General features: G+C 36.2%; 1 protein-coding gene across 3 annotated transcripts in view; it reads right to left on the bottom strand.

Annotated features, from left to right (window-relative positions):
* Window positions 1-25,073, bottom strand: part of LOC125662601 (multidrug resistance-associated protein 1-like) — a 49,988-nt gene that overhangs the window by 4,838 nt on the left and 20,077 nt on the right. For 2 of the 3 annotated variants that reach the window (XM_056146552.1, XM_056146554.1), the window contains 19 exons: window positions 23,503-23,823; window positions 21,076-21,213; window positions 19,787-19,933; window positions 19,109-19,193; window positions 18,557-18,626; window positions 17,900-18,026; window positions 17,469-17,645; window positions 17,164-17,331; window positions 15,488-15,665; window positions 13,445-13,547; window positions 11,531-11,798; window positions 10,080-10,311; window positions 8,189-8,499; window positions 7,210-7,409; window positions 5,769-5,892; window positions 3,948-4,049; window positions 1,757-1,903; window positions 761-919; window positions 143-309 (listed from right to left, as the gene is read on the bottom strand). In XM_056146552.1, coding sequence (XP_056002527.1) covers window positions 143-309; window positions 761-919; window positions 1,757-1,903; window positions 3,948-4,049; window positions 5,769-5,892; window positions 7,210-7,409; window positions 8,189-8,499; window positions 10,080-10,311; window positions 11,531-11,798; window positions 13,445-13,547; window positions 15,488-15,665; window positions 17,164-17,331; window positions 17,469-17,645; window positions 17,900-18,026; window positions 18,557-18,626; window positions 19,109-19,193; window positions 19,787-19,933; window positions 21,076-21,213; window positions 23,503-23,823 — 3,224 coding nt within the window. The remainder of the gene's footprint in view (window positions 1-142; window positions 310-760; window positions 920-1,756; window positions 1,904-3,947; window positions 4,050-5,768; window positions 5,893-7,209; window positions 7,410-8,188; window positions 8,500-10,079; window positions 10,312-11,530; window positions 11,799-13,444; window positions 13,548-15,487; window positions 15,666-17,163; window positions 17,332-17,468; window positions 17,646-17,899; window positions 18,027-18,556; window positions 18,627-19,108; window positions 19,194-19,786; window positions 19,934-21,075; window positions 21,214-23,502; window positions 23,824-25,073) is intronic. The other variant, XM_056146553.1, reaches the window with a different exon arrangement.

Below are 25,073 nucleotides of genomic sequence, written 5' to 3'. Positions count from 1 at the left end.
GGCCTAACAACTTATCATTCGTATGGTTACGGCTCTCGCTTAGCAATCAGGATGAAAGCTAAGATAAAATTTACGATATTATAAATTTGAATTTAATGATGCGATTTTCGAATTAATTTTATATGTTTGGATTGTGTCTCACCTGAAGTTCTGGCCACCCTCCCCACACTCGTAATTAAGCTGACCCACACAACTGGTGACGAAGTCCTTCATGTGAGCCCTCTCTATTGCCGTCCACAGATCCTGATCCGAAAATCTTTGGAACGAATCCAAGTTCGAACGAAGTGATCCCGAAAATATCACTGGATCCTTATAATATATTATATAGTGGCAAATAATTTAGTTGTTGTATAAGTAATCAATTCCGATACATTTGTATGTTCAAACAACTATGATAAAGATGTTTAAGACATCATCAAATTCATACAATACATTTTTGATTTTAAACATTTTGATTTCGAAATATTTTCACGATTAATCACATCTCTCTCTCTCTCTCTCTCTCTCTCTCTCTCTCTCTCTCTCTCTCTCTGTTCCTTTCTTCAAATTGAACTTCTGGCTTATTGCTTCATCCCGCATCATCCCAAGTATCTGTTTCCCTCTTTGTCAATCTGTCTACCTGCCTCTCTCTTTCCCTCTCCCTCTATCTTTCCTATTTCTCCCTCACGCCTTTTCCCGCTATATAGACACCGGAATTCCAACTTGTGTCACACTTATGCTTTAGATCGCTATTGATTTTATATAAAGAGATACCACTCACTTGAGGTAGTATGGTTAATTTAGATCTAAGGTCATGAAGCCCTATAGAAGATACAGACACGTTATCGATCTCAATGTCTCCTCCCACAGGTTCAACGATGCGGAACAGACCTAGTGTCACGGATGACTTACCCGCACCTGTTCTACCTACAATTCCAACCTAAAATGATAAATTCACATCTGATTAAAATTCTAATGCATTATTGTTGCGTGAGTAACGGATTGGAATTTTCATATTACTCGTTTCTTGTTAGTTTCATTCAAAGTTCAATCATTTTGATTTGCATTTGATATCCATACGTGATCTATGGTATAAATTGGTAAAACCGGATCGTAATACGGCATTCATCAACTATGCATTTGAATTGGCTAATGCTCTATCTTTTGGGAAATGAAATAAGCGACGACGTCATGAAAAGTTCTGATTATGACACATCATGCATGAATTAAACATAAATGCAATATTAAAAAAATACTCGATATTTCGTGTTCAACAATTTAATGAAAACACTTGTCAATGTTTGCCAAACTATGAATAGGTGGACTGCAATTTCAACAATGGTATTTATCCTGAAATGTGACGTCGTCCATGCTATGCCCACAGGGTGTAATTATGCCTTTCAGTAACTTTTCGAGTGAACTTTCCGTCGACTGAATGACACACTTGCATCCCGTGTTCACCAGCATTTGCTTACTCCGAGGAAACTTTTTCCTTTCAATAATGTGTACCTAGAAGAACTTGTAAAACTGAAAGAAACTGCTTATTACTGAAAATATGTTTCTTGTCATGAATGTTTTCACCCAGGGTGCGATTGACAGTTACTGTAAAAGGTAAACACATGGGATATTGTATAATTGCCATGGTAATATTATCTTTCATCTTATTAGATTGAAATCAACACTTGCATGATGAATATGGCTTTTGTTCCTTGTAAAGTTTTCAATTGATCAATATGAACTTGTTTATTGTAAATTGTAGAAATGCATGTTAAACAACCTTTTCACCCCCTGATATGACACACTCCAGTCCCCTCAAGACTAGGTCTAGCCCTGGACGGTAACGTGTGGAGTAGGACTTAAAGTTCAACTGACCAGTGTCCGGCCAGTCTGAAGGTGGACGTTTACTGGGATCAATCCACTCCGCCTGGAAATACATGTATGTAAAGTGAGATTATATATATCTAGAGCATCAAAATTGGTACTGTATAAGTTTTACCTCATGACCCCTGGGTCGAGGCCTTTGCTGGTGGACTGTTAGTCCCCGAGGGTCTCTCCAGTCCAGTTGCTAAGTACTTCGTTACTAGCTTGAAAATACGGATGTATATTTAATTGCTGTGATAAAATTTAGAAATTCATTTCACAATTAAGGATTATCTCCCTCATACATAACTCTTATCCTAAGACGAATTTGACTGAATTTAATTAAAATTAGATCCTTTGATTCGCTCATTTACTATTGCTACACAAGGATCGAACAGCTCCCCATTAGAGGTAATCTCAGATTGAACTTTTGCATTGACCAATCAGCGATCAGCTTTAGAATCTTCGGTGCGATTGTATATTCTCGGAATGAAGACTTCCGAACGTATATATAAACAAGTAAAATGGCTGCGGCCATACCAGCCTCACCGTTCACACCACACATGGTATATAGTTTATGCAATATTTGTTGTCTGTGCGGGTTTTCATTTCTAATAAAAGAAGTTGATCGAAACGGTACTGCGACATGGAAGAAGCGTTCGAAGCTGAAACTTAGGCTGACCGATGATAAAAGGGATACCATACAGAAGATCATCGAGTTGCCGCCACACTCGGAGGGAGTTTGTGTAAAGTGTTTCACGAAAGTAGAGAAAATCATTAAATATAAGAAAGAAATTGATAGCATCATATCTGTTTTCAGGGAAAGTAGGCGCAGGTTCAAAGTTCATCAACTAGAAAGAAAAGACTTTTAAGATCACCGCAGGTTTGTGGAACTATTATAACAATTGAAGTTGTTGAACTGTTTCGTAATACCAGACACAAAGTTTAGGCTCTCTGGTATAAGTATGTTCGTTTCGTCTTTGCCGTCTTTAGATGCGATATTCTGATTTGTCAATAGATTAGAATTTGATTGGCTGCTATTTTCTCAACAAAGTTCAATCTGAGATGACCTCTAATGGGGAGTTGTTAGATCCTTGCGTAGCGATAGTAGATGAGCGGATCAAAGGATCTAATTTTAATTAGATTGAATTTGACTCCACCTTTTGGCACTCTGTTTTTCCTTAAAATAGCTCTAGCAAGTTTATTGTTATTTCGGATTTCAAATATTTCGGTTGAGCATCACTGAAGAGACATTATTTGTCGAAATGCGCATCTGGTGCATCAAAATTGGTACCGTATAAGTTTTACATAATGACCCCAAAAGGGTTTCACATGTACTTACCTGATGGGGTTCGTGGGAAGATTTATAACAGAGAGGATATAAAATGGTCTTAGGTACCTTACACCTGAAGGTATACGAAAACCTCATCAAGTCTGAATTCGAATTTTGGTTTTATTTCATTCTGCCAGTGGTTTGGAAATGATAATTTCTTAACTAAATCCATTTGATTTTACGGTAGTATTTAGAAGAAGAAAAACACATAGTTTAAAACTTCTAAACATACAATCACTGAGGGAGGACTTTCTCTGTTGGTTTTGGTTTTCTTGTCTATCAATCCTACAGGGTTTTTATGTTGATGCTTAGCGTGTATAGTCCTTTTGTGAAAGTCATCCAACACATAAGCATGTTCTCATAGGTGCAAGGTTGGTATTTATTAGAACTCATCCATTAATTCGCATTTATAATAGACAAAATATATCTTAGAAGATGGTGATGTATACTTGAGAAGAAACTTTTGATTGATATTGTTCGAATAGATTAAAAAGGCAAGGTGTATCTACAGTACTGAGAGAACTTCTTCCACAGTTCGTATAATATTCCTTTGTCACGTTGACAGTAAAACACCCGATTTACATGTAAAACTGTCGTGAGGGGGGTGGGGGTGGGGGGTATTTGTCATCGGAATTTGTGCTTGTATCTAAATTTGCAATAAGGATGGAGTAATCGGATATATTCAGGCGGTGGTCAAGATTATTGTTTTTAACTTATATGTAAAACTAAACAGATAATGCACTACATACAACAGGTTTTCTACGTTTCTGTTTACCTCTGACGAGAGTTTCGTGTATTCATCCGCCCTCTCTGCAGACACGATATTCATCTCCATCTCACTGACGGACTGGACAAATAAGTTCAAGGCTACCACAACCTGTCAAATATAACGTTCAATGTCATTACAACCTTTAGAATATAAACTTGAAGGTTATTACAACCTTTAAGATTTAAACTCCAATGTCATTACGACCTTTAAAATATAAACTTCAAGGTTATTACAACTTTTAATCTATAAACTTCAAGGTTATTACAACCTTTAAAGTATAAACTTCAAGGTTATTACAACCTTTAAAATATAAACTTCAAGGTTATTACAATCTTTAAGGTTTAAACTTCAAGGTTATTAGAACCTTTAAAGTAAAAACTTCAAGGTTATTACATCCTTTAGAATATAAACCTCAAGGTTATTACAACCTTTAGAATATAAACCTCAAGGTTATTACTACCGTTAAATTATAAACTTTAAGGCTATCACAACCTGTAAAATAAAAAGTGTTGTGTAATGTAGGTAGGCAATTGATACCAATTATTTCTGATTCCATGGTTGATCAAGTTGTTTAGGCGATTGCATAGATCATGTGATATTTGCAAATATTTGATTTGATGATAGTATTAAACGGTGTACATGATGAGAGATAGCACATACAATGACACGTCGCGGAAATACGATTAACAGTACATCTAACAGTTCATAGTTGACGATATTTTTCGCTTGTTTATTATCAACAAGTCTTTGAGAGACCTCAAATCAATGTTGGAAAATCATTCAAAGTTATGGAATTTCATTTGTCGTTTTAAAAACCGTGTTTATTAGTTCGTACTTTCAAGGTTGAACAGTTAATGACTTTAGTGGTAGTTAACATTGTGAAAAGGTGAAGATAACGAACAGTGATCAACCTCACAACTCATACAAAAAGTTTAAAAAAATTATGTGTTGGGTAAACACGGATCCCTCAACATACTAGAGGTTATATCAGGTGCCTAGTAGTAGTAAACATCCTCTGTCGATCGGTCACATCCACCGGGGGTTCATTATTATAATCAGGTGAACAGAGTAATCTGTACTGAATTTTAGTAAGTAAAGAGCAGTCTAATAATAGACATGAATTTGTTGTGCATAAAAAGTGAAGATAACGAACAGTGATGAATTCCATAACTCCAATATGCAATTCAAAATAGATAGTTGGGCAAAAACGGACTCCTGGATATACCAGAGGTGGAATTAGGAACAAACATCCTCTGTCGATCGTTTGTACCCGCCGTGAGCCCTACATCTTGCTCGGGTAAACGGAGTTATCCGCAGTCAAATCACTGTGCCAAGAACGGCCTAACAATCGGTATGAAACAGGTGAGACAGTATTTGCAAACAATATCTTATAAATGATATTGGTAATATATCATTATGTCAACAACTATATAACTAATATAACTATATAAACGAATATAAGTTAACTAAAACTTTAGGATAATATTTGATGACAATGGTTTTATTTCCGAGGTAATGCAGGACAAGTGGGCTATAATTTGTGTTCTTACAGACTGAAAAAGAATTACTACAAGGGCCATATATGGTTTTGCTCCAACTTAGCAGAAATTTTCGATCAAGGAATCACGAAAACAGTGACTTCTCCCTTCCCTTACATGTACTTCTAATTCCTTTGTACGAGTAAGTTCATCCGCCTGGGTACTTTTGGGGGATTGGAAAAAAGAATTTCCTGTTTAGATGAAACATACTCTTCTATTTGTATTTTCTCTAGAAACAAAAAATTGCCTCGTTACTACCTGGAATAATACAGCGGATCTGCACACTTACCTGTAGAGAATACGTCAGAGATAGACCTAGTCCGGCCCCCGTCAGCGTGTCAGACAGGACGGAAAACAGGGCTGCCACGAAAACCAAAACGTTTGCCATAAATTCTAAGCGAATGCCGATCCACCTACATAAAATCAAGCGTGAATAGAGTTACCGCATTTTTGTTTTGTTTTTTAAATTCATTTTACTACAGTTTTTTACTGATTTTAAAGTAGAGAAACATTTTTTTCTTCAAATGACGTGGACCAGACTGCTTCAGGGACATTATTTTTTCTGTATATTTATTTCTGCTGAATCAAAGAGCAATTTGTTTTGTAAAACGCAGCTTGTTTGGTTCATTTGACTTATTAAATATAACACGAGTTGACGTTAAGCTTTCATACACGATGTCCTAGGAATGATGTCACAATACGTTTGACTGATCCGTTTCCTAGTTATTGATATGGCAATATTCGTCTTTGTCATAGAAAAGTCATATAGTCCCTATGGTTATTCCTTAAATTACATCCAATACTTCAACTGAATTATAAGGAATAAAAGTATTCTATATCCCTCACAGCGCTGTCCCACTTTACTGAGAAGATATCGATGAGTTTCAAGAGTGAATTTTGTACCCTTGTCAATTTTATTAAAAACCTAATCTGCTTTATATATAGGAATGCAAGTTATCAATACAAAAAAAAGAAAGAAGAAATTGTGGACATAATGCTCATTATTGAGCTTTCGCGCCCTATGTTTAACCAATTTGCAATTAAATTTACTTTTCTGATATGCATATGCAGAGGTTTGTTTAGTATATTGATGTTAACACAATAAAAACAAGACAAGTTAATCCTTATATCGTTAATAATTTTACATTGAAAGTGAATAATGAGCGTTGAGATTGAGGTTGATTGCTCCTCATGTGATGTCACAGTTTTTTCTTCAAAAATCTTTTTAAATTGAACTTCGCACATGATAGAAAAATATTTTTCTGAGGACTTTTATTCACTGCATAAAATAAAAAAAAATCTGGTGAATTATTGATACTAAAACGTTTATATTTTCCGTAGAAAATCAATTATTTATAGTAATAAAAATGTTATCAAGGACAATAACTCCTATGCTAACATGTCTTCTACTGCACATCTTCTATGCAATGATTATCCTGAAATGCTGAAGACATTTCTCATTTCGAAATGGAATAATAACAAGAAAACAATACCAAATCAGACAGCATTGCTATCAAACTACAAAAAATCTTGTCATGAAAGGTGAAGATAACAAGCAGTAATCAATCTCATAACTCCTTTAAGCAATACAAAATAGAGAGTTGGGCAAACCTCTTGACATACCAGAGGTGGGATCACGTGCCTAGGAGTAGTAAGCATAACAAGAAAACTATACCAAATCAGTTAGCATTGCTATCAAACTATTTAAAAAAAAAAATACCATAGCATACCATGTCGCTGTGTTTGCTGCGTGGTAAAAGGTTGAATTTGTATCTACTCGGATTTGGGACTCTGTAATAAATCTGTCCACGGCCCTGAACGCCCGAATACAGCTAGCCCCGGTGATAGACTCGCTGAAATGGCTATACACGGGGGAGCGGGTCACACCCTCTATCCGCTTCAGCTGTCTAGCTGTTGGGAGGTAGAATTTCTAAGGAAAAAAAGCAAATTGGGGTACTAAAATATGCCATTTTTGTGACTCATATTTTCGTGGTGTAAATGAGTAGTGTTTGGCTTTCATAATGATGAAGTATTATACTTTTTATATTTCATTTATTTTCTAAGGATATTTCAGATTCGTATCTATGTTCAAATATAAAAAAGCAATAAAAACCGGAGAGTTCTCGGACCGAGTCATTAAATCCCCAATAAAAACCGGAGAGTTCTCGGACCGAGTCATTAAATCCCCAATAAAAACCGGAGAGTTCTCGGACCGAGTCATTAAATCCCCAATAAAAACCGGAGAGTTTTCGGACCGAATCATTAAATCCCTAACTTTAAAAACTAGGGAACTGCTGTAAGTCACATCTGATTACAAAGGATAGCATCAAGAGTAAGACTTGCATTTGATTTGAAGATCATGTACAATGTAATAGAACCGTTACTGACACAGTCTCTCTACCCTCTGTCATGCAAATATATCGTGCAGGCACATTTCCCAACATTCATTTACACATTTATACATATCAAAATCGTTTAGCATTCATATAAATGTAAATGAATAATGATAGTAATAAAAAAAACATTTCCAACATATCTCATTAACATATTCCATTTTTTTTTTAACTTTCTCTAAACTATCTTTGTACATATATATTGGAAATTGATATATATGATAATTTAACCTGATGTAGGTCTAGGGTAAATGTTTCGAATTTCCTTTGATTTTCTATCACTGCACATACATATCGGTAGTTTCCATGATCTTACCAGTATTGCAACATACATGATGCCCACAGGAACAATGGCTATCAAAAATTTAGGTGTGTTTACAGAGATCACAACCAGGGTTGCGAATAATGTTGACAGCATGATGGCCCACAGCCAGAACGTTCTAGGAACGCGGTCATCCAGAATGCCGATATCACTAGAAAAACGGTTCATAATCCTACCGATAGGCGTCGTGTCGAAAAACGATATGGGTGAACGTAAAATACGGAATAACATGGAGGAGTGCAGGGATCCGGAGGCATTAATTAGTCTGGTTAGTCCTAGATAGGCAAACAAAAACAGGAATACCCCTAGAATAAAGGAAAGAAAAAAGATACAAATTTACAATCAATTTGATGTAGTGTGATTAGGAACACATATATTGCGACCAATAGTTTCCGCCCAGAAACTCCACCCAGTGACCTCGTACAAACAGACATACAAGTGGACACACATACAAATCGAAAGACAAAAGAATAAACACATACACAGAACAAAATGTCACCCATTTACTGAAATTCTATAACAGATAAGTACAAGAAATTCATATATTTCACATAATCCGAAGTCCCGTGTCACGGCAGGTGTGACACTTCTGCTTCATACTTAGATATTTTATTGAAAGTAGACATTAACGGCAAACTGAAAACTCAACTGTATAACAAACGGGATGATTTCAGCTTTTTTTATCGTCAAATTCCCATATTTATGTAGAAATATTCCATTATCACTTCCATATGGTGTTTATACATCTCAACTGATTCGATATGCAAGAGCTTGTTCTGCGTATAGTCAGTTCTTAAATTGAGGTAAGCTTCTGATAAACAAGTTGATGGTACAGGGGTTTCAACAGTCTTGGTTGAAGTCAGCATTTCGCAATTTCTATGGTCGTTATAACGATGTAATTCGTCACTATAACCTATCATTGGGTGAAATACTGTCTGATGTGTTTCATACCGATTGTTAAGCCGTTCTTGGCTTGATTTTGACTACGGATAATTCCGTTTACCTGATCAGGATATAGGGCTCACAGCGGGTATGACCGGTCGACATGGGATGCTTACTCCTCCTAGATACCTGATCCCACCTCTGGTGTGTCCAGGGGTCCGTGTTGCCCAACTGTATATTTTGTATTGCTTGCAGGAGTTATGAGATTGATCACTGTTCGTTATCTTCACCTTTCATGATAAAGATCCCTTTTTGCTCAAATACCGTAAGCGCCGAGCATATACCTAACTTTGCAGCCCTTCGTCAGCAATAGTGACGTCTCCATTTGAGTGAACAATTCTCGAGAGGGACATTAAACAATATACAATCACTCAATCAATTTTCACCAAAGATATTTGTTGCTTCTGACATCCCTTTTAGTCATGCAGGATTTTCAACAGTTAGACTTTGTCATTTGAAATTGATACCACATCGTCGGATACCCAAAGTTGATTACGCTTCGTTCCTATCTTCATAACACTAATTCGCTCGTCATTCATTAATCAGGGAATTTCATTTGTCGCAAAGAGAATACCAAAAGTTATATTTTGTCCATTTCTTTGCACTTTCGTTAGACAATGTTGTTGCGATAGCGAGGTTAGAGTATCGCTACCTTTCAAAACAGAAGAGTCCATTTATTGTAATAACTAATTTAATTGGAGAGTAAATTTAGATAATCATTCATGACACTGAGCAATGCATTTTGAATAGCCTAGGGTGATGGATCCATTGCTATCCGATAATGCAAATTATTTTGAAAGATCCGGCTCACATGAGTAATGGACCACTAGGACGTCTCGGAGACATGATTTAACTATAATCCGGTTCTGAGAAAGATCTTTCTAAGCGTTAACAAGTTTATTAGTTTTCAAAAAGCAATCAATGATCAGGTTTTGAAATGTACCCTGAAGAATGCCTAGTACAGTGTAGATGATGAGGTAGTAGTACTTCCGGTCTGTGTATTCTTGAGTCATGACGAGTGATTGGTTTTTGATGACGGCATCCTCTGTCCAGAATGTCAGCCAAAAATTGCCGAAAGCGTTCAATCCTTGAAACAGGAACACAAACAACATGGAGAGAAACGTGCCTACCACGCCCATGGCCTTAATGTAGGTCAGTATCACTGAAAACTTCACCTACAAAGAAAACAACGGGACGAAACGTGTTAAGGAATAAGCAAATGACTATGCAAATGATAGCCACAAGAACATTGAAATATATTGGAGTAACAATTTTAATCAAATTGCAGAAAACTGTGAATGCAAGAGGAAAACCAGTTCTTGCTTCTGCAATGAACACGGAACTACAAAATATTCATATATTGTGATTAGTCATAAAAAATAACTAATTAGTAGTTAAATAGCTAAATGACTCTGAAGTTGATATTAAAATGATTCTGGAATTGCCAATTGACAATGTTGCGTTATATTTAGTGGACAGGTTTTCCATCAGTTTGTTGAGGTTCCCAGGGGCACGGATTGTGCTCCTTTGTTACCCGACTCGTTTTGATATTCTTACGAGTTAGGAATCATTCAAAGGCATCTAGAGAAAAGAAAATATATTGTAGCTTTCACAGTGACATTTAGATATATCAACAGAGTTTTATCTATTAATAATAATCCAATTCAATCATATGTCTATTAAATACATCCGAGTGAAATCGAAATAAAACACATCACAGAGTCATCCATATCTGCTACCTATTCGTTTATTTTATTGGACTTATATCTTACAGTACACTGACAACTGAACTTGACAAATGGGATGACTTCAGCTTCTCCGTTTTCATTTTCTCATAATTATGTTGCAATATTTGATTGTTACCTGCATATGGTCTTTATGTCCCTCAACTGAATCGATATGCGAGAGCATGATTTGAGTCTGATCAATATTCATTTTTTTTTAATCGAGACAGGCTACTAACAAATAAGAACATGTATAAGTTACAGGGAATTCCATCGTCTCATTTGAGGTTATTATTATTATTTTTTTTGCATTATCAGTCTAATGATATAATGTGCAGATACAACCTATTGTTGGATCGAATGCCGTTGTTTGCATAGTGATTTTGACGACAGATTACATTGTTTATTTGATCAAGAAATAGGACCCACAGATGTATGACCGGTCAACAGAATTTACGAAATTGGTCACTGATATTTTCTCTTTTTTATAAATACTATTTACCTTTTGTAATGTTCCACCATAATGCAGAAGTTTTCTTTATTACATTAGATATTATTTTCGGGGAATATAGATAAGCATTCATGTGCTTTAAATCACGCAAAGTATTGATTATTTACATGAAAAGGTATGAAATCAGTTGGAGGACCCATGATTTTATACGGAAATTACCGTTCCTTCTTCTGACTTTTCATCTTCGATCAGCCTCCCCATTTCCGGTTCTGATCCTTCCCCACTGTCGTAAGGTGAGGTCCGTCCTGGAGAAAGCGACCTCTGGATTTTTTTCAGTGCATTGATGTTGTCATGTGTGGATAACCGTCGTCGTCGTGACTCCGTTCTATCAATCGAACCATGACTGTCTTCTGATCTGAAATGTGAAATATTCTGTTTTATGTCACGTTGGATGGAGAATCCATTATTTTCCTTCCTTGGTGATTTTCTGTAACAAACATGTAAAATGTTTGTAAAGTATATCTTTATATCCAACAGAACTCCGATTAGTCAACACTCACACGAGTATTTCAGTTGTAAACAGACATGACGTCACAATTATCGTATTTTACGCATATCTAAAGTTAAGGAAATCCCAATTAAGAAATAGTTCGATATAACAATTACCTTGAAATGTAAAACTTTCAGCTGCAACAGCACAAACTTCCAAACAGTTTACAAATTTCAAGACAGACACAGAATATGACCCAACTATTTCTTAATTGGATTTTTCCCATACATTCTATTAGAAATACTCCGGTTTTAACAAAAGAACCCACACTGTAGATGTTCAGGATTTATTTTGACTCATTTGTCATGTTAGATCTGTGTAAAAGTGTATGTGATTGTGACGTCAGATCTGCCTACGACCAAAAATTGAATCAAAAGCCCATTTCTAAAATCAACCGTACATAGCAATGAAACCAAAACTTGATTAAATAAAAATTCGAGAATTTGACTGTCTTTTATCATTATGTAAAAATGTACCTAGTAAGCTCGCACAATGACCTCTGGTAGGCATATTTCCAAATTAGCATACCAAATTTGAAGGGAATTTGCATATCTTTCCGTAACAGGTAACAATCGTAAAATCAAATAAACAACATTTAGAAATATATCTGCTAACAGAAGATACTGTAAACGTATTATATTTGGCGTGTACGATATTTGGCGGAAATCGTTTTTTCAACAAGTTAGTGGAGATTTGATTTAGCGCATTCCTGAATTACTTTAAACATCTAGATTTACGGATGGCATTTAGCGATGTACTTGATTTAGCGGAAGCTGCGTTCCGCCAAAGGCGCTAAATAGAACACACAGCCAAATGTAATACATTTACAGTATGTTTCATAAAAACTTATTCAAGTTAAGATCGGTTATATAAAGTGCGAACATATCATAACGAGTTCTCCCTGTGTCATTCATCAGTGCCTTTTCGTTGGTTAAATATGTATTTGCATTTTACGTGGAAATTCCATTCTGTTTTAGAAAACAAAATGAATATTCCATATCTAGTACAAGAGGACATACCGATGACTTCTAACAGAATCATAGACTTCAAACCCAAGTATCTGCTACTTTATGGTTTCTATGATACACTTTGCGCACTTAATAATTCTTTCATTATATTTTACGTTCAACTTAATGTGAGATTGATCCCTGTTCGTTTTCTTTACTTTCCGTTCAACATAATGTCTCTGGAATCAAATCTACATTAATTTGTTGGTGCAAAAAATGACATTAAACTAATTTCGATAAAGTTTTAAAGTCTTACATAACAAACGATTAACTTGGGCATTGCTAAATCCAGAACAGTACATCAACGCAGGGTAGGAGTCGTGCGTACTCATTATACTCACGGGAGTTCAAACCAAACACACACACCTAGCATTGTACTCACCGGAGGTTCAAACCAAACACACAAATCTAGCATTGTACTCACGGGAGGTTCAAACCAAACACACAAATCTAGCATTGTACTCACGGGAGGTTCAAACCAAACACACAAATCTAGCATTGTACTCACGGGAGGTTTAAACCAAACACACAAACCTAGCATTGTACTCACGGGAGGTTTAAACCAAACACACAAACCTAGCATGCTCCAGTCTGGTAAGTGCGTCAGAATCGTCTGCTGACAAACCAAAGTCAGACACGCTCTCTAACTGTTTCCATATCTCGTCCTTGAACTTGGAAGCTGTAAAATGACAAAAAGCCTTAAAAGAGTTATAACAAAAATGAACAGCCATCTTGTTTTAATGGAGTGCAAAATGACATGAACATGGATTAGGAAAGATGACACGGGTTGTTGCAGTTAAAACCAGGCATGGATAATTGTTTAATATTAACATTACTTCAAGAAACAGAATTTCATGGGGAAAGAAAAGATTCAAAAGCATCATAGTTAAAACAAACATGAACAGCCATCTTGATTTAATGGAGTGCAAAATGAGATGAACGTGGATTAGGAAAGATGACACGAGATGGTGCAGTTCAAACCAGGCACGGATAATTGTTTCATATCAACATTACTTCAAGAAACAGAATTTCACGGGGAAAGAAAAGATTCAAACACTTAAGAATTCCATAAACTCTATATTGACCATTATCCTTCATTACATATTTAAAATACATATTGTAGGAACAGGAATGAAGAGATCCAGGACAGATCTCTAAACCATAATACGAAGAGAATTCCAGAACGTATGCAACACATTCTCCATACGTGCACCATATAAATTGCAAAGATAGCATAAAGTATTATACCGGTACATATGTACCTATCGGTTGGTTACTTGACAGAAACACAGACTTGCAACTGACCAATGATATGTTATAATTAATTTACGGTTATTATGATATCTAAACGAATTATCCCTACATGTAAAAGCACAATATTTTCTTTATCATATAAACTTTGTGCTAATATTTTCTAAAATGAATCTGGTCTGAAAGTTGATGTTCTTTATCAATCCTAGGTTTTGAAAGGCAAATATAACGAACAGTGATCAGTCTTGTAACTCCTATAAGCAATACAAAATAGATAGATGAGCAAACACGGACCCCTGGACACATCAGAGGTGGAATCAAGTGCCTAGGAGGAGTAAGCATCCCCTGTCGACCAGTCACACCTGCCGTGAGCCCTATATCTTGAACAGGTAAACTGAGTTTTCCGTGCTCAAAATCAGTGTGCCAAGAACGGCCTAACAATGGGCATGAAACACATCAGTCAACATTTGATCCAATGATCAACTTGTTTGTTAGTAGCCTGTTTCAATTTAAAAATTGATCATACGCAGAACAATATCTTGCGTATCGAATCAGGTGAGAGATGTAAATACCATGTGCAGGTGATAATGGAATATTGCTACAGAAATATGGGAAGTTGACGATGGAGAAGTTGACATCATCCCGTTTGTCATGAAAGAAACTTACAAAAACAAAATCAATAGATAAATTTAAATAGTCAACTCTTCGATCGTTCAGTGTTCTACAGTATTACTCTATATCTCATTTGGAATTTAGTGGACAGTGTCTGAAATTTCCTATGAAGTATATACTTTTCCCTTAAATGTTACCAATGACAGATTAATATGACAAGCTGAACAAATCTTGATAGTTGGTTTCAAACGTTATGATATTGCCAGTTTTTTAAAGTGAGATGTGGATCGATATGAAGACATTTTGTTTCCAATACAAGAACTAGTATTCACTTCCATTTTCTCTCCATGACAAAATCAGCAGTTCGTTAATACACCTGTATAATGCTTCATGTTGTCCCGATAGACCTACCCCAAAGCACAAATGCCATAGATATCTTATGTAAAACTTATACGGTACCAATTTTGATGCACCAGATGCGCATTTCAACAAATAATGTCTCTTCAGTGATGCTCAACCGAAATGTTTGAAATCCGAAATAACTATGAAGTTTTAGAGCTAAATATAGCCAAAACCAGGGTGCCAAAAAAGTGGAACCAAATTCGTCCAAGGATAAGAGCTATGCATGAGGGAGATAATCCTTAGTTTTGAAATGAATTTCTAAATTTTATAACAGCAATTATCTCCGATCACGTATGTTTTCCATAAATATCCATTACTTTCATATATTCTCCTCTAAAGTATAAATTCCCTTACTTTCTTTGTCTTCATCATCATCCTGAAGTAGATACGTCTTGAGAAATTGTGAGAAAGTCCCTCGTCTCTGCATCAGTTCCTCATACGTCCCCACTTCTGAGATGGTCCCGTTATCCATTACCACCACCAGATCTACCTTGGGTAGCCAGTGTACTCCATGAGTCACCAAAATGCGAGTCTGTTAAGATAATACATCCGTAATGTTTGGTTTTCTATAGAGCGTATATTATGATGAAAGGTGAAGATAATGAATAGTGATCAATCTCATAACTATGATATTATTAGGTAGTTTTATTTGTTTTTCTGCAAAATATAGATCCATCACAAACACAAAAACCCTCTGTATTGGCACCAAAATAATTCCTGACCAAGGCCACAAACATGTCTACCTAAATTATTGTATTGATACAAAATGAATCTACTTACCACAAAAGCTAGACTGTAGTTAAGTAACCAAACATCTATGTACTAACTCGAGCGTCATCCCAAACAAATAAATACCACAAACAAGTTGTCAATAAACCATATGAAAGGCGAAGATAATGAACAGTGATCAATGCCATAACTCCTAAAATCAATACAAAGAAGAGTTGAGTAAACACAGACCCTGTACACACCAGAGGTGGGATCAAGTGCCTAGGAGGACTAAGCATCCCTTGTCGACCGGTCACACCCGCCGTGAGCCCTACATCCCGATACATATACTTGTTTTATTCCTCATAGGAGTGATATCAGATTGGTCACTGTTCGTTATCTTCACCTTGCATTGATCACTGTTCCTTCTCTTCGCCTTTCATACCGACACTAAACCGATCTCCAATAATATAGGAAGATCACAAGCAAATATAAAAATATATGAAATGCGCATTTGGTGCATCAAAATTGGTAACGTATAAGTTTTACATTATGACCCCTGGGTCGAGGCCTCTGCTGGTGGACTGTTAGTCCCCGAGGGTCTCTACAGCCCAGTAGCTAAGTACTTCGTTACTAGCTTGAAAATACGGATGTTTATTTAATTGCTGTTATAAAATTTAGAAATTAATTTCAAAATTAAGGATTATCTCCCTCATGCATAGCTCTTATCCTTGGACGAATTTGGCTCCACGTTTTTGGCACGCTGATTTTGGCTATATTTAGCTCTAAACTTCATAGTTATTTCGGATTTCAAACATTTCGGTTGAGCATCACTGAAGATACATTATTTGTCGAAATGCGCATCTGGTGCATCAAAATTGGTACCATATAAGGTTTATATGTACTTCCAAGAAACAAAATACCCCACAAGAAAGCAACACCACATGCGAGAATACAGAATAAATTATTTTTTAAACAATAATAGCATATTTGCAAGTATAAAAAAATTATGTAGTAACACGAAACAAAATATCCCACAAGAAAGCAAGACCACATGCGAGAATACAGAATAAATTATTTTTTAAACAATGGTAGCATATTTGCAAATAAAAGCATCTAGCAGAATCAGATTACATATCAACACTGAAATAAAGAGGGTCTTCCTGTATATGCAATATTTCATTCCAATAAACGTTATCTTAATCTGTAGATCATCACATGGAAAAACATGTAGTAATATGATACTGGAATTTATTTTCTGATTAAAAGTTAAACGATGCATCACTGATTTCGCATCTAAGATATTATAAAAAATCTGATACCTTATGACGTAATAGCCCTTCTGGACCAATAACATCTTTGAATAGAGATTTCCCCACGTGACTGTCAACAGCAGATAAAGGGTCGTCCAAAAGATACACATCGGAGTTACTGTAGACTGCTCGCGCCAGACTTATCCTCTGTTTCTGGCCACCGCTGAGATTGGTGCCCTAAAATTGATGTTGCAGCCATATCTTTTCACGTCACCAATTAAGAATACTAGTAGTTAACACGCATTTTTGTTTTCCTCGTCACATATCATTTCTGTGTTGTCGTAACCCTTTAAACTTATAAGTGAACATCGTACCTTTCCACCAATTTCTGTGAGGTCCCCTGCACTCAGTATAGCTAAATCCGGTAGCAGTGCGCATGACTGAATGACACGTTTATATTTCTTCTCCTTGAATTTGCCACCAAACAGAATGTTGTCTTTCACTGTAAGGTTTTGTATCCACGCTTCCTGTGGCACATAGGCGACAGATCCCTGAATTAAAAGTTGCTCAATATTGCAAACTCCATTTGTGTAGAAACTAAGAATATCAGTTGCAATATTATCTTTAATTTACATGATATCTTCTATATTTGTACACCGAAGACATGCACCTCAATATTCCTTTTCCTAAACGAGCCTTTTGAACCCAAATAGCATATATATTTTTTATTTGGATAAGTTCATAATAATGGATTCATGACAACGTAAACGTATTATTTCGTTTTCCAGTTCCAACATGGACGTACCTGAACGTTCACCTTGCCTTGAACTTTCTCAATCTCTCCCAACATGGCGGCTATCAGCGAGGATTTTCCCGTCCCCACCTGTCCAACTACGGCCACTAGTTTACCTTCACCGATCTTCAGATTGACTCTGTTAATGATATCACATGACGGTATAATTTTTCATGTCCTCAACTATGTCACACATGTTTTAAATTACCCGCAATCTGACAAACTACTCATACAATGAAGAAATCATTTAGCATTTCGTAACCTATACATTGCATATGATACATGGGAAAGTTACATAAACTCCTTAAAACATAATAACATCAACTGAAGTTGAATTCCGCATGACTATATCTCATGAAGTTAATTTTCTCATTTTTGTATGGGGGAAGTTAAATCCCTTATACTTTTATCGAATAAACTTAAAGTCCTTATATTTGTATCCCGATTCCGATCAGTGTAAATTTCGACCTTTATAAAGTAAAGGTAACTCCAAGAAATACGCCAAGTCAGTAGGCGATTTTTTTTTAAGTCAGCAAGCGATTTTATAGATAATGAATAAAACGTGTACACTGATCCAACCTTTCTCAAAATTATACTCCGTCAACATTTCAAAATCAACCAAATTTGGTTCAATAAATTGAAAGCAATTCAGAGCACCATTGGTTTTACCTGTTAAGCGTATTCCGGGGACTACGACGATCCCAAGTAAAATCTCCGTCTTCTATAGATATGGCATATTCTAAAAAAAAAAGACAGGGCGCATACGTGTTTAGTTCCTTCTCTCCTGGTTTGAATATCAACGTCGAAATAGAGGTTAACGCTTAAAGTTAGTCCATTTACGGTAGTATTTCATGCTCAAGATATAGTTCTCATGGCGAGTGTGATCGGTCAATTCCTCCTTTGCACATGATCTCATATTTTGTTATATCTATGGATCCGTGTTGAGATTGACTTCGTATTGTTATTTCAAAGCACTCTCAGTTAAATTGTCTGGGATATGTTGTAAACATTGCATCCGTCATTCAAATTGACAAACTCTAAGCACAATGAAGGGAGAAATACAATAGCAATTTGATGAATCAAGGCCTTGCCAAAAACACATGTTTTCAAGAAAGGAATGTCTTACCTTTAACCATTTGAAATAAATTAATTTAGAAGCATAGGGGGAAATGGGCAAATAAAAGCCAGAAAGTCCCTCGTTCTTTGCCTTGGTAAATGTACCTGTATTTAGGGAAGTTGAAACATTCCCTGGATTCAAATCTTCTTTACTAAGGAATTCTTGGATTCGTTTTATAGACACCATCATCTACTCCAATACAAAAGAACATTCAGGAAATGAATTCTTTATTGAGCATGAGAGCCTGTGTCTCTTATATAATGAAACTGTATTACATAACTCCACATTTTGTGCACCAAATGAATACATTTGAAATACTATTACAAACCATGCACATGCCCACTGCTATGAGGGGTGTAGCTAAATTAATATTTACATTTACATGCATACAAACTCGTTATCCTATTACCGCTCTTCAAGACAATAGGAATTCTATCAAATGCTTAATCAATCTGTTGTCTTTGTAGTTGGAGGTTTAACATAGGCAGCGACAATTCCTCGACCAAGCGCCTGACAATTCCAATTTTTCAGATAGAGACCTACCAATGGACGGTCCATGTCACAGTTGGCTTAGGAGGATCTGCGTCACGGTTGACATAGGCGTATCTATGTCACGGTTGACATGCATGGTCAAGAACTTTTGTAGTTTCGGGCTTAGTAGACATGCATAGGAAAGACAAATGTAGCTCTTCACGTGGAGCTGGTGAGGTCTCTTCAATGAAAAATCATTGAATGAGAAGAAACAAAGACAATATACAGCGATATCTAAATAGTTAACTTACCTGTATGATGCCTGCAATAAGTAATGGGACCATAGTTATTGTGAATCGTAGTGTGTTGATGATGGACAGAGACACAAAGACTTTACTGGCACTCAGGTAATTCTTTGACGTCATCAAGGTAAATATTAGTAAGATAAAGTACGCCATCTGAAAGCAGTAGTACAATAAATGAAATGTTCATTGATCTGGAAACATTCGACTACAATAACACACTCTTATTGTGAAGTTCTGGTGACAAACAATTACAGTAAAATACGCTTATAGTGAAGTGTTGGTGATGAAAAATTACAGTAAATTACACTTATAGTGAAGGGCTGGTGACAAACAATTACAGTAAAATACGCTTATACTGAAGGGCTGGTGACAAACAATTACAGTAAAATACGCTTATAATGAAGTGCTGGTGATGAACAATTACAGTAAAACACAGTTATACTGAAGGGCTGGTGACACATATTACAGTAAAACACACTTATAGTGAGGTGCTGGGGGGGGGACAAATAAATTTGATTTGTACAAAAATAATTAGTTATGTCCAATAATTTCTTAATTCGTTTTAAAGCTACGGGGAATTATAATCAATTCATTGTCATCATAGATTCATTGTAGGTGTGTTTGCTGTAACCGTGTTTTACTGTAAGCATGAATTAACTGTAAGTATGTTTGCTGTAACTGTGTTTTACTGTAAGCATGAATTCCCTGTAAGTGTGTTTGCTGTAACTGTGTTTTACTGTAAGCATCGATTCATTGTAAGTGTGTTTGCTGTAACTGTGTTTTACTGTAAGCATGAATTCATTGTGTGTTTACTGTAACTGTGTTTTACTGTAAGCATAAATTCATTGTAAGTGTGTATGCTGCAACCGTGTTCTACTGTAAGTGTGAATTCATTGTAAGTGTGTTCACTGTAACTGTGTTTTACTGTAATCATGAATTCATTGTAGGCGTGTTTGCTGTAACCGTGTTTCACTGTAAGCATGAATTCATTGTAAGTGTGTTTGCTGTAACCGTGTTTTACTGTAAGCATGGATTAACTGTTAGTGTATCTGCTGTAACCGTGTTTTACTGTAAGCATGAATTCATTGTAAGTGTCTTCACTGTATGTGTGTTTTACTGTAATAGATCTGACGTAAATTAATGATAATAGTAAACTCTGTTCTAGACATCTACCAATGAAATTGAAATCAATGTGATGATCAAAGCTTGTTAATTTAGATATACAAAAACAAAATATCTACTAACATTTATTTAAAGACATGATACTATTATCTAACGATTCACGTTGTACATACCATAAATGGACTATGTACAGAAAAAAGCAAGGAAAAGGCCGTTACTACACAGATTTTCTTCAGAAATACCATCTCACGTGACCGGATGTTTAACAATTTGTTCATGAATGACGACTCCCAAGCATACATCTTGATAACCTGATAATACAATGAATATATAACTTACAAATACATCGTAAAAAAATATTCATAGGCACAGTCTCAATTGGTCATATCAAACGTTTATCTTTCATTTAAAAAAAAACCTTTGCGGAAAAAATATACGAACTAAATTGTAATTTTTTCATAGATATGTTTAATAAGACTTTGGTTATCATAAGATAATGTCAAAAAGATTGGATATTTCCCGGATTTATGAAGACTAAACACATATTTGCTTATGAAAGGTGAAGTGATCAATCTCAAAACTCCTACAATTAATACAAATTAGCGAGTTGGGTAAACACGGATCCCTGGATAAACCAGAGGTGGGAACAGGTGTCTATGAGGAGTAAGCATCCCCTGTCGACAAGTCACACCCGCTGTGAGCCCTATATCTGTATAAATTGTCCTTCCAACAACACTTATATCGTTCCTCACCCCCGTTCAACCTAATCAAGATGATGCCGATCTACCTCTTGATCTAAAACAAATACTGGATCGGAATCGGATCGGGGTCACAACCAAGCAAACTGACAAAGTAAGCCCTTCACCAAGACTGTACTGTGATCCCTCTAACTAAAACCCACTCCTCACACTCCTTTAATGCTATAGACGTAGACCAATGTCCACCCTTTGTCGACTTTACTGCGTTACTGGTACGACATACAAGATTATATTGCGATGCTGCACAGACCTAGAAAACGATAATGCCGACACACTGTCACAGATCGTATCACGCTTGTAGAATGGTAGTAAGTGATGAGCTTAAGGGGTCGTAATGGGAGCGTGTAGAAGCATAACTAAATTAAACCGCATAAGTCTCTGACTATGCTGCACCTTTACGCTGCTTGTTTGCCATGATTTCGCGATGTTTGCTTTGAACATGTCGAATATCAACGTGATGAGTGCGCAATGCTTCCCGGTCCTGGGGCCGGTTTTACAAAACAACTTACGACAAAGTCGCAAGTCTTAAATTGTATTACACTGTTATTACTTTGAATGAATGAAGTAAAACTTTTGTGAGGTTTAATTTTCAATATTTTAGAAAAAATATTTTGCATTTGCAGTGAATGACCTTACAATAAACTGGAAAATTCCAGTCTGTAAAGTTTGTCGTAAATCGTAAGTTCTTTTGTAAAACGCGCCCCAGGATATCCTGTCCCAGTCATACTTCGCTTATGAAGTTTTTGCCACGTTTCTCTCGCGATTTGCCACGTTTTCGGTCACGTTTTGATCGTTGTAGAAGCTACGCCTATGAGTGAACAGGGTGAGGTTTGGTTAGGAAGAATCTTAACGTGTGACGAAAAGTAGATTTCAGGGATGGAAATATTGTTTTGCTTGTTTATGAATTTGCTAAATTCTTATGAAATATAGACACTTGTTCGTTGAAACACTACAGTAAATGATAAATGCATAATTTCTGATGAATAAGTGAAGATAAAAAGCAATGAACAACGAAAGGCGAAGAAAGCGAACAGTGATTAATCTCATAATTCATATAAGCAATACAAAATAGATTATTGGGCAAACACGGAACTCTCGACACACCAGGGGTGGGATCAGGTGCCTAGGATGAGTAAGCATCCCCTGTCGACCGGTCACACCCGCCGTGAGCCCTATATCCTGATCGGGTAAACAGAGTTATCCGTAGTCAAAATCAGTGTGTCAAGAACGGATTAACAATCGGTATGAAACACGTCAGACAGCATTTCACCCAATGATAGGTTGTATTGACGAACTAGATCGTTATAACGACCATAGAATTTGCGAAATGCCGACTTCAATCGAGACTGTTGAAACCCCTGTACCATTTCATAAATACCAAAACGAATACAAAATCCAAAGTAGGCAGAGCAAGCACGGGTCCCTGGATATTCCACAGTTGGGATTGATATGCTGAGGAGGAGTAAGTATCCCCTGCGGACCTGTCGTTAGCCCACTTTCATTAAGTGATACAGTGAATGTTATGAAAAATGGTGATAAAATACTGAACATATCCCTGTATATTGTAATAACATCTCATTCAATGTGCTAGCTAACTTTAGAAGATAACATTTGTATACCTCAAAGGAGTTATGAGATTAATCACTGTTCGTTGTCTTCACCTTTCATTACATTTTATAACTGTAACCTTACACAAAATTCTTACATCATTCATGCATGCACATGCCAGATAATAAAAGTAGAAGAGCTTTTAAATGCCAGAAAGTATAGTTTCTTCTAGGCCTCTCTGCTTGTGTATTAACCGTGCATCACTTCAATATTACGTAACAATACATTGATTACCTTTATTCCATTTAAAACTTCATTTAACAATTTGATCCGGCTGGATTTGAGAGTCAGTAGAGACCACTGGTACTTTTCTTGAAGCTTTCCTAAGTACATGTTAACCAATGAGATGACGATGATCACTGCAATGCATCCCAGTGTGGCCACACCCATCTGATTCCAAATAAGGTATAAAGAAAATGATATCACGACAAAGAAGGACACCAGCTCGAACTGGAATGTGATCGCGTCCTGTATGCGCTGACAGTCCACAGACATCAGGTTCACAATGTCTCCGACTGTGTACTCACTTTTGGCAGCGTTACTCAGCATCAGAGACTGGAATATTAATATGTCGATAATGAAACAGCATCAGAGACTGTAAAACAAGTATGTCGATAATGAAAATCAAAGGAAAAAAGAAGCTAAAACAAATCAACGCCTACAGAACCCAGGACATATATTGAACATGTATATCAAGCTTGTGGGTGACGGAGATCATCTTGTCATTTTGTTCCTATTTGTTGTTGACGGAAATTGTCTTGCCATTTTATTCCTATGTGTGGGCTCGTTACGATGAAATTCAGAACTGAAAATGTTGACCACAGGACACGCACAATACCTTGTTCAAATGTGGAGTTAGCAGTTGTTTTATTATAATCCTTAATGTTTTTGTAATTAATGGGTATCATTTGATTTGAAATAATCGTAAATGAATTGCTGTTTTATGCTCTCTAAACGCTGGATGGAGTCCATTAGATACTAGACATTGCATTTATTCTGAAAAGCTTTTACTATGTAGTATGTGTAAAGATACCCAAACCTGTTTATGTGTAGAGCAAAGAGTTCTGATATTGCAAAATGGCTGTGAATCGCCGAAGTCAAACCCACATAGGGTTTGCCAAGACTAAGTCTTAAAACATTTAGTCAGTATACTCTGCAATGCATGTATATCAATGCTTTTCTTGTCGCAAAGAAATGCACAAATGAATAGGTTTTAATGGGATTACCTGATAAAGCAGAACAATGCAAAAACGCTATGCAAATATTGCAAAGCAAAGAATTACTATGGTATGCAAGGTGAAGATAACGAACAGTGATCAATCTCATAACTCCTACAGGCAATACAAAATAGATAGTTGGGCAAACACGGACCCCTGGACACACCAGAGGTGGGATCAGGTGCCTAGGAGGAGTAAGCATCCCCTGTTGACCGGTCACACCCGCCGTGAGCCCCATATCCTGATCAGGTAATAGCGGAGTACTATGTCAATTTCACATTAGTAAACTCAATAAAAGTTAAAATACCTATTTTATATTGGTAAATATTATCACTAAAAATCGTCTGCAACAAAATATGAATTTGCATTGACATAAACATTTTCCACTAGGTGTGAACTTGATTGAAAAATACAACATGTATATAGAAACCACCAAAATTCTTGAGACTGTGTTCAAAAAATAATGAAAAGCAAACTTTGAAACGCTTTCTTCAAGAAAAGAATATTGTTCCATCTACCCAAAATGAAAATATCATTTTGATAAATACCTTCAATAGCAAGATAAAGTAATTCTTTCCATTCATGAAA

This window comes from Ostrea edulis, chromosome 8 (assembly GCF_947568905.1).
Source record: "Ostrea edulis chromosome 8, xbOstEdul1.1, whole genome shotgun sequence".
In the NCBI taxonomy this organism is placed as follows: domain Eukaryota; kingdom Metazoa; phylum Mollusca; class Bivalvia; order Ostreida; family Ostreidae; genus Ostrea; species Ostrea edulis.
Note: the sequence above shows the minus strand (reverse complement) of the source record. Positions and strands in the feature narration are given on the sequence as shown.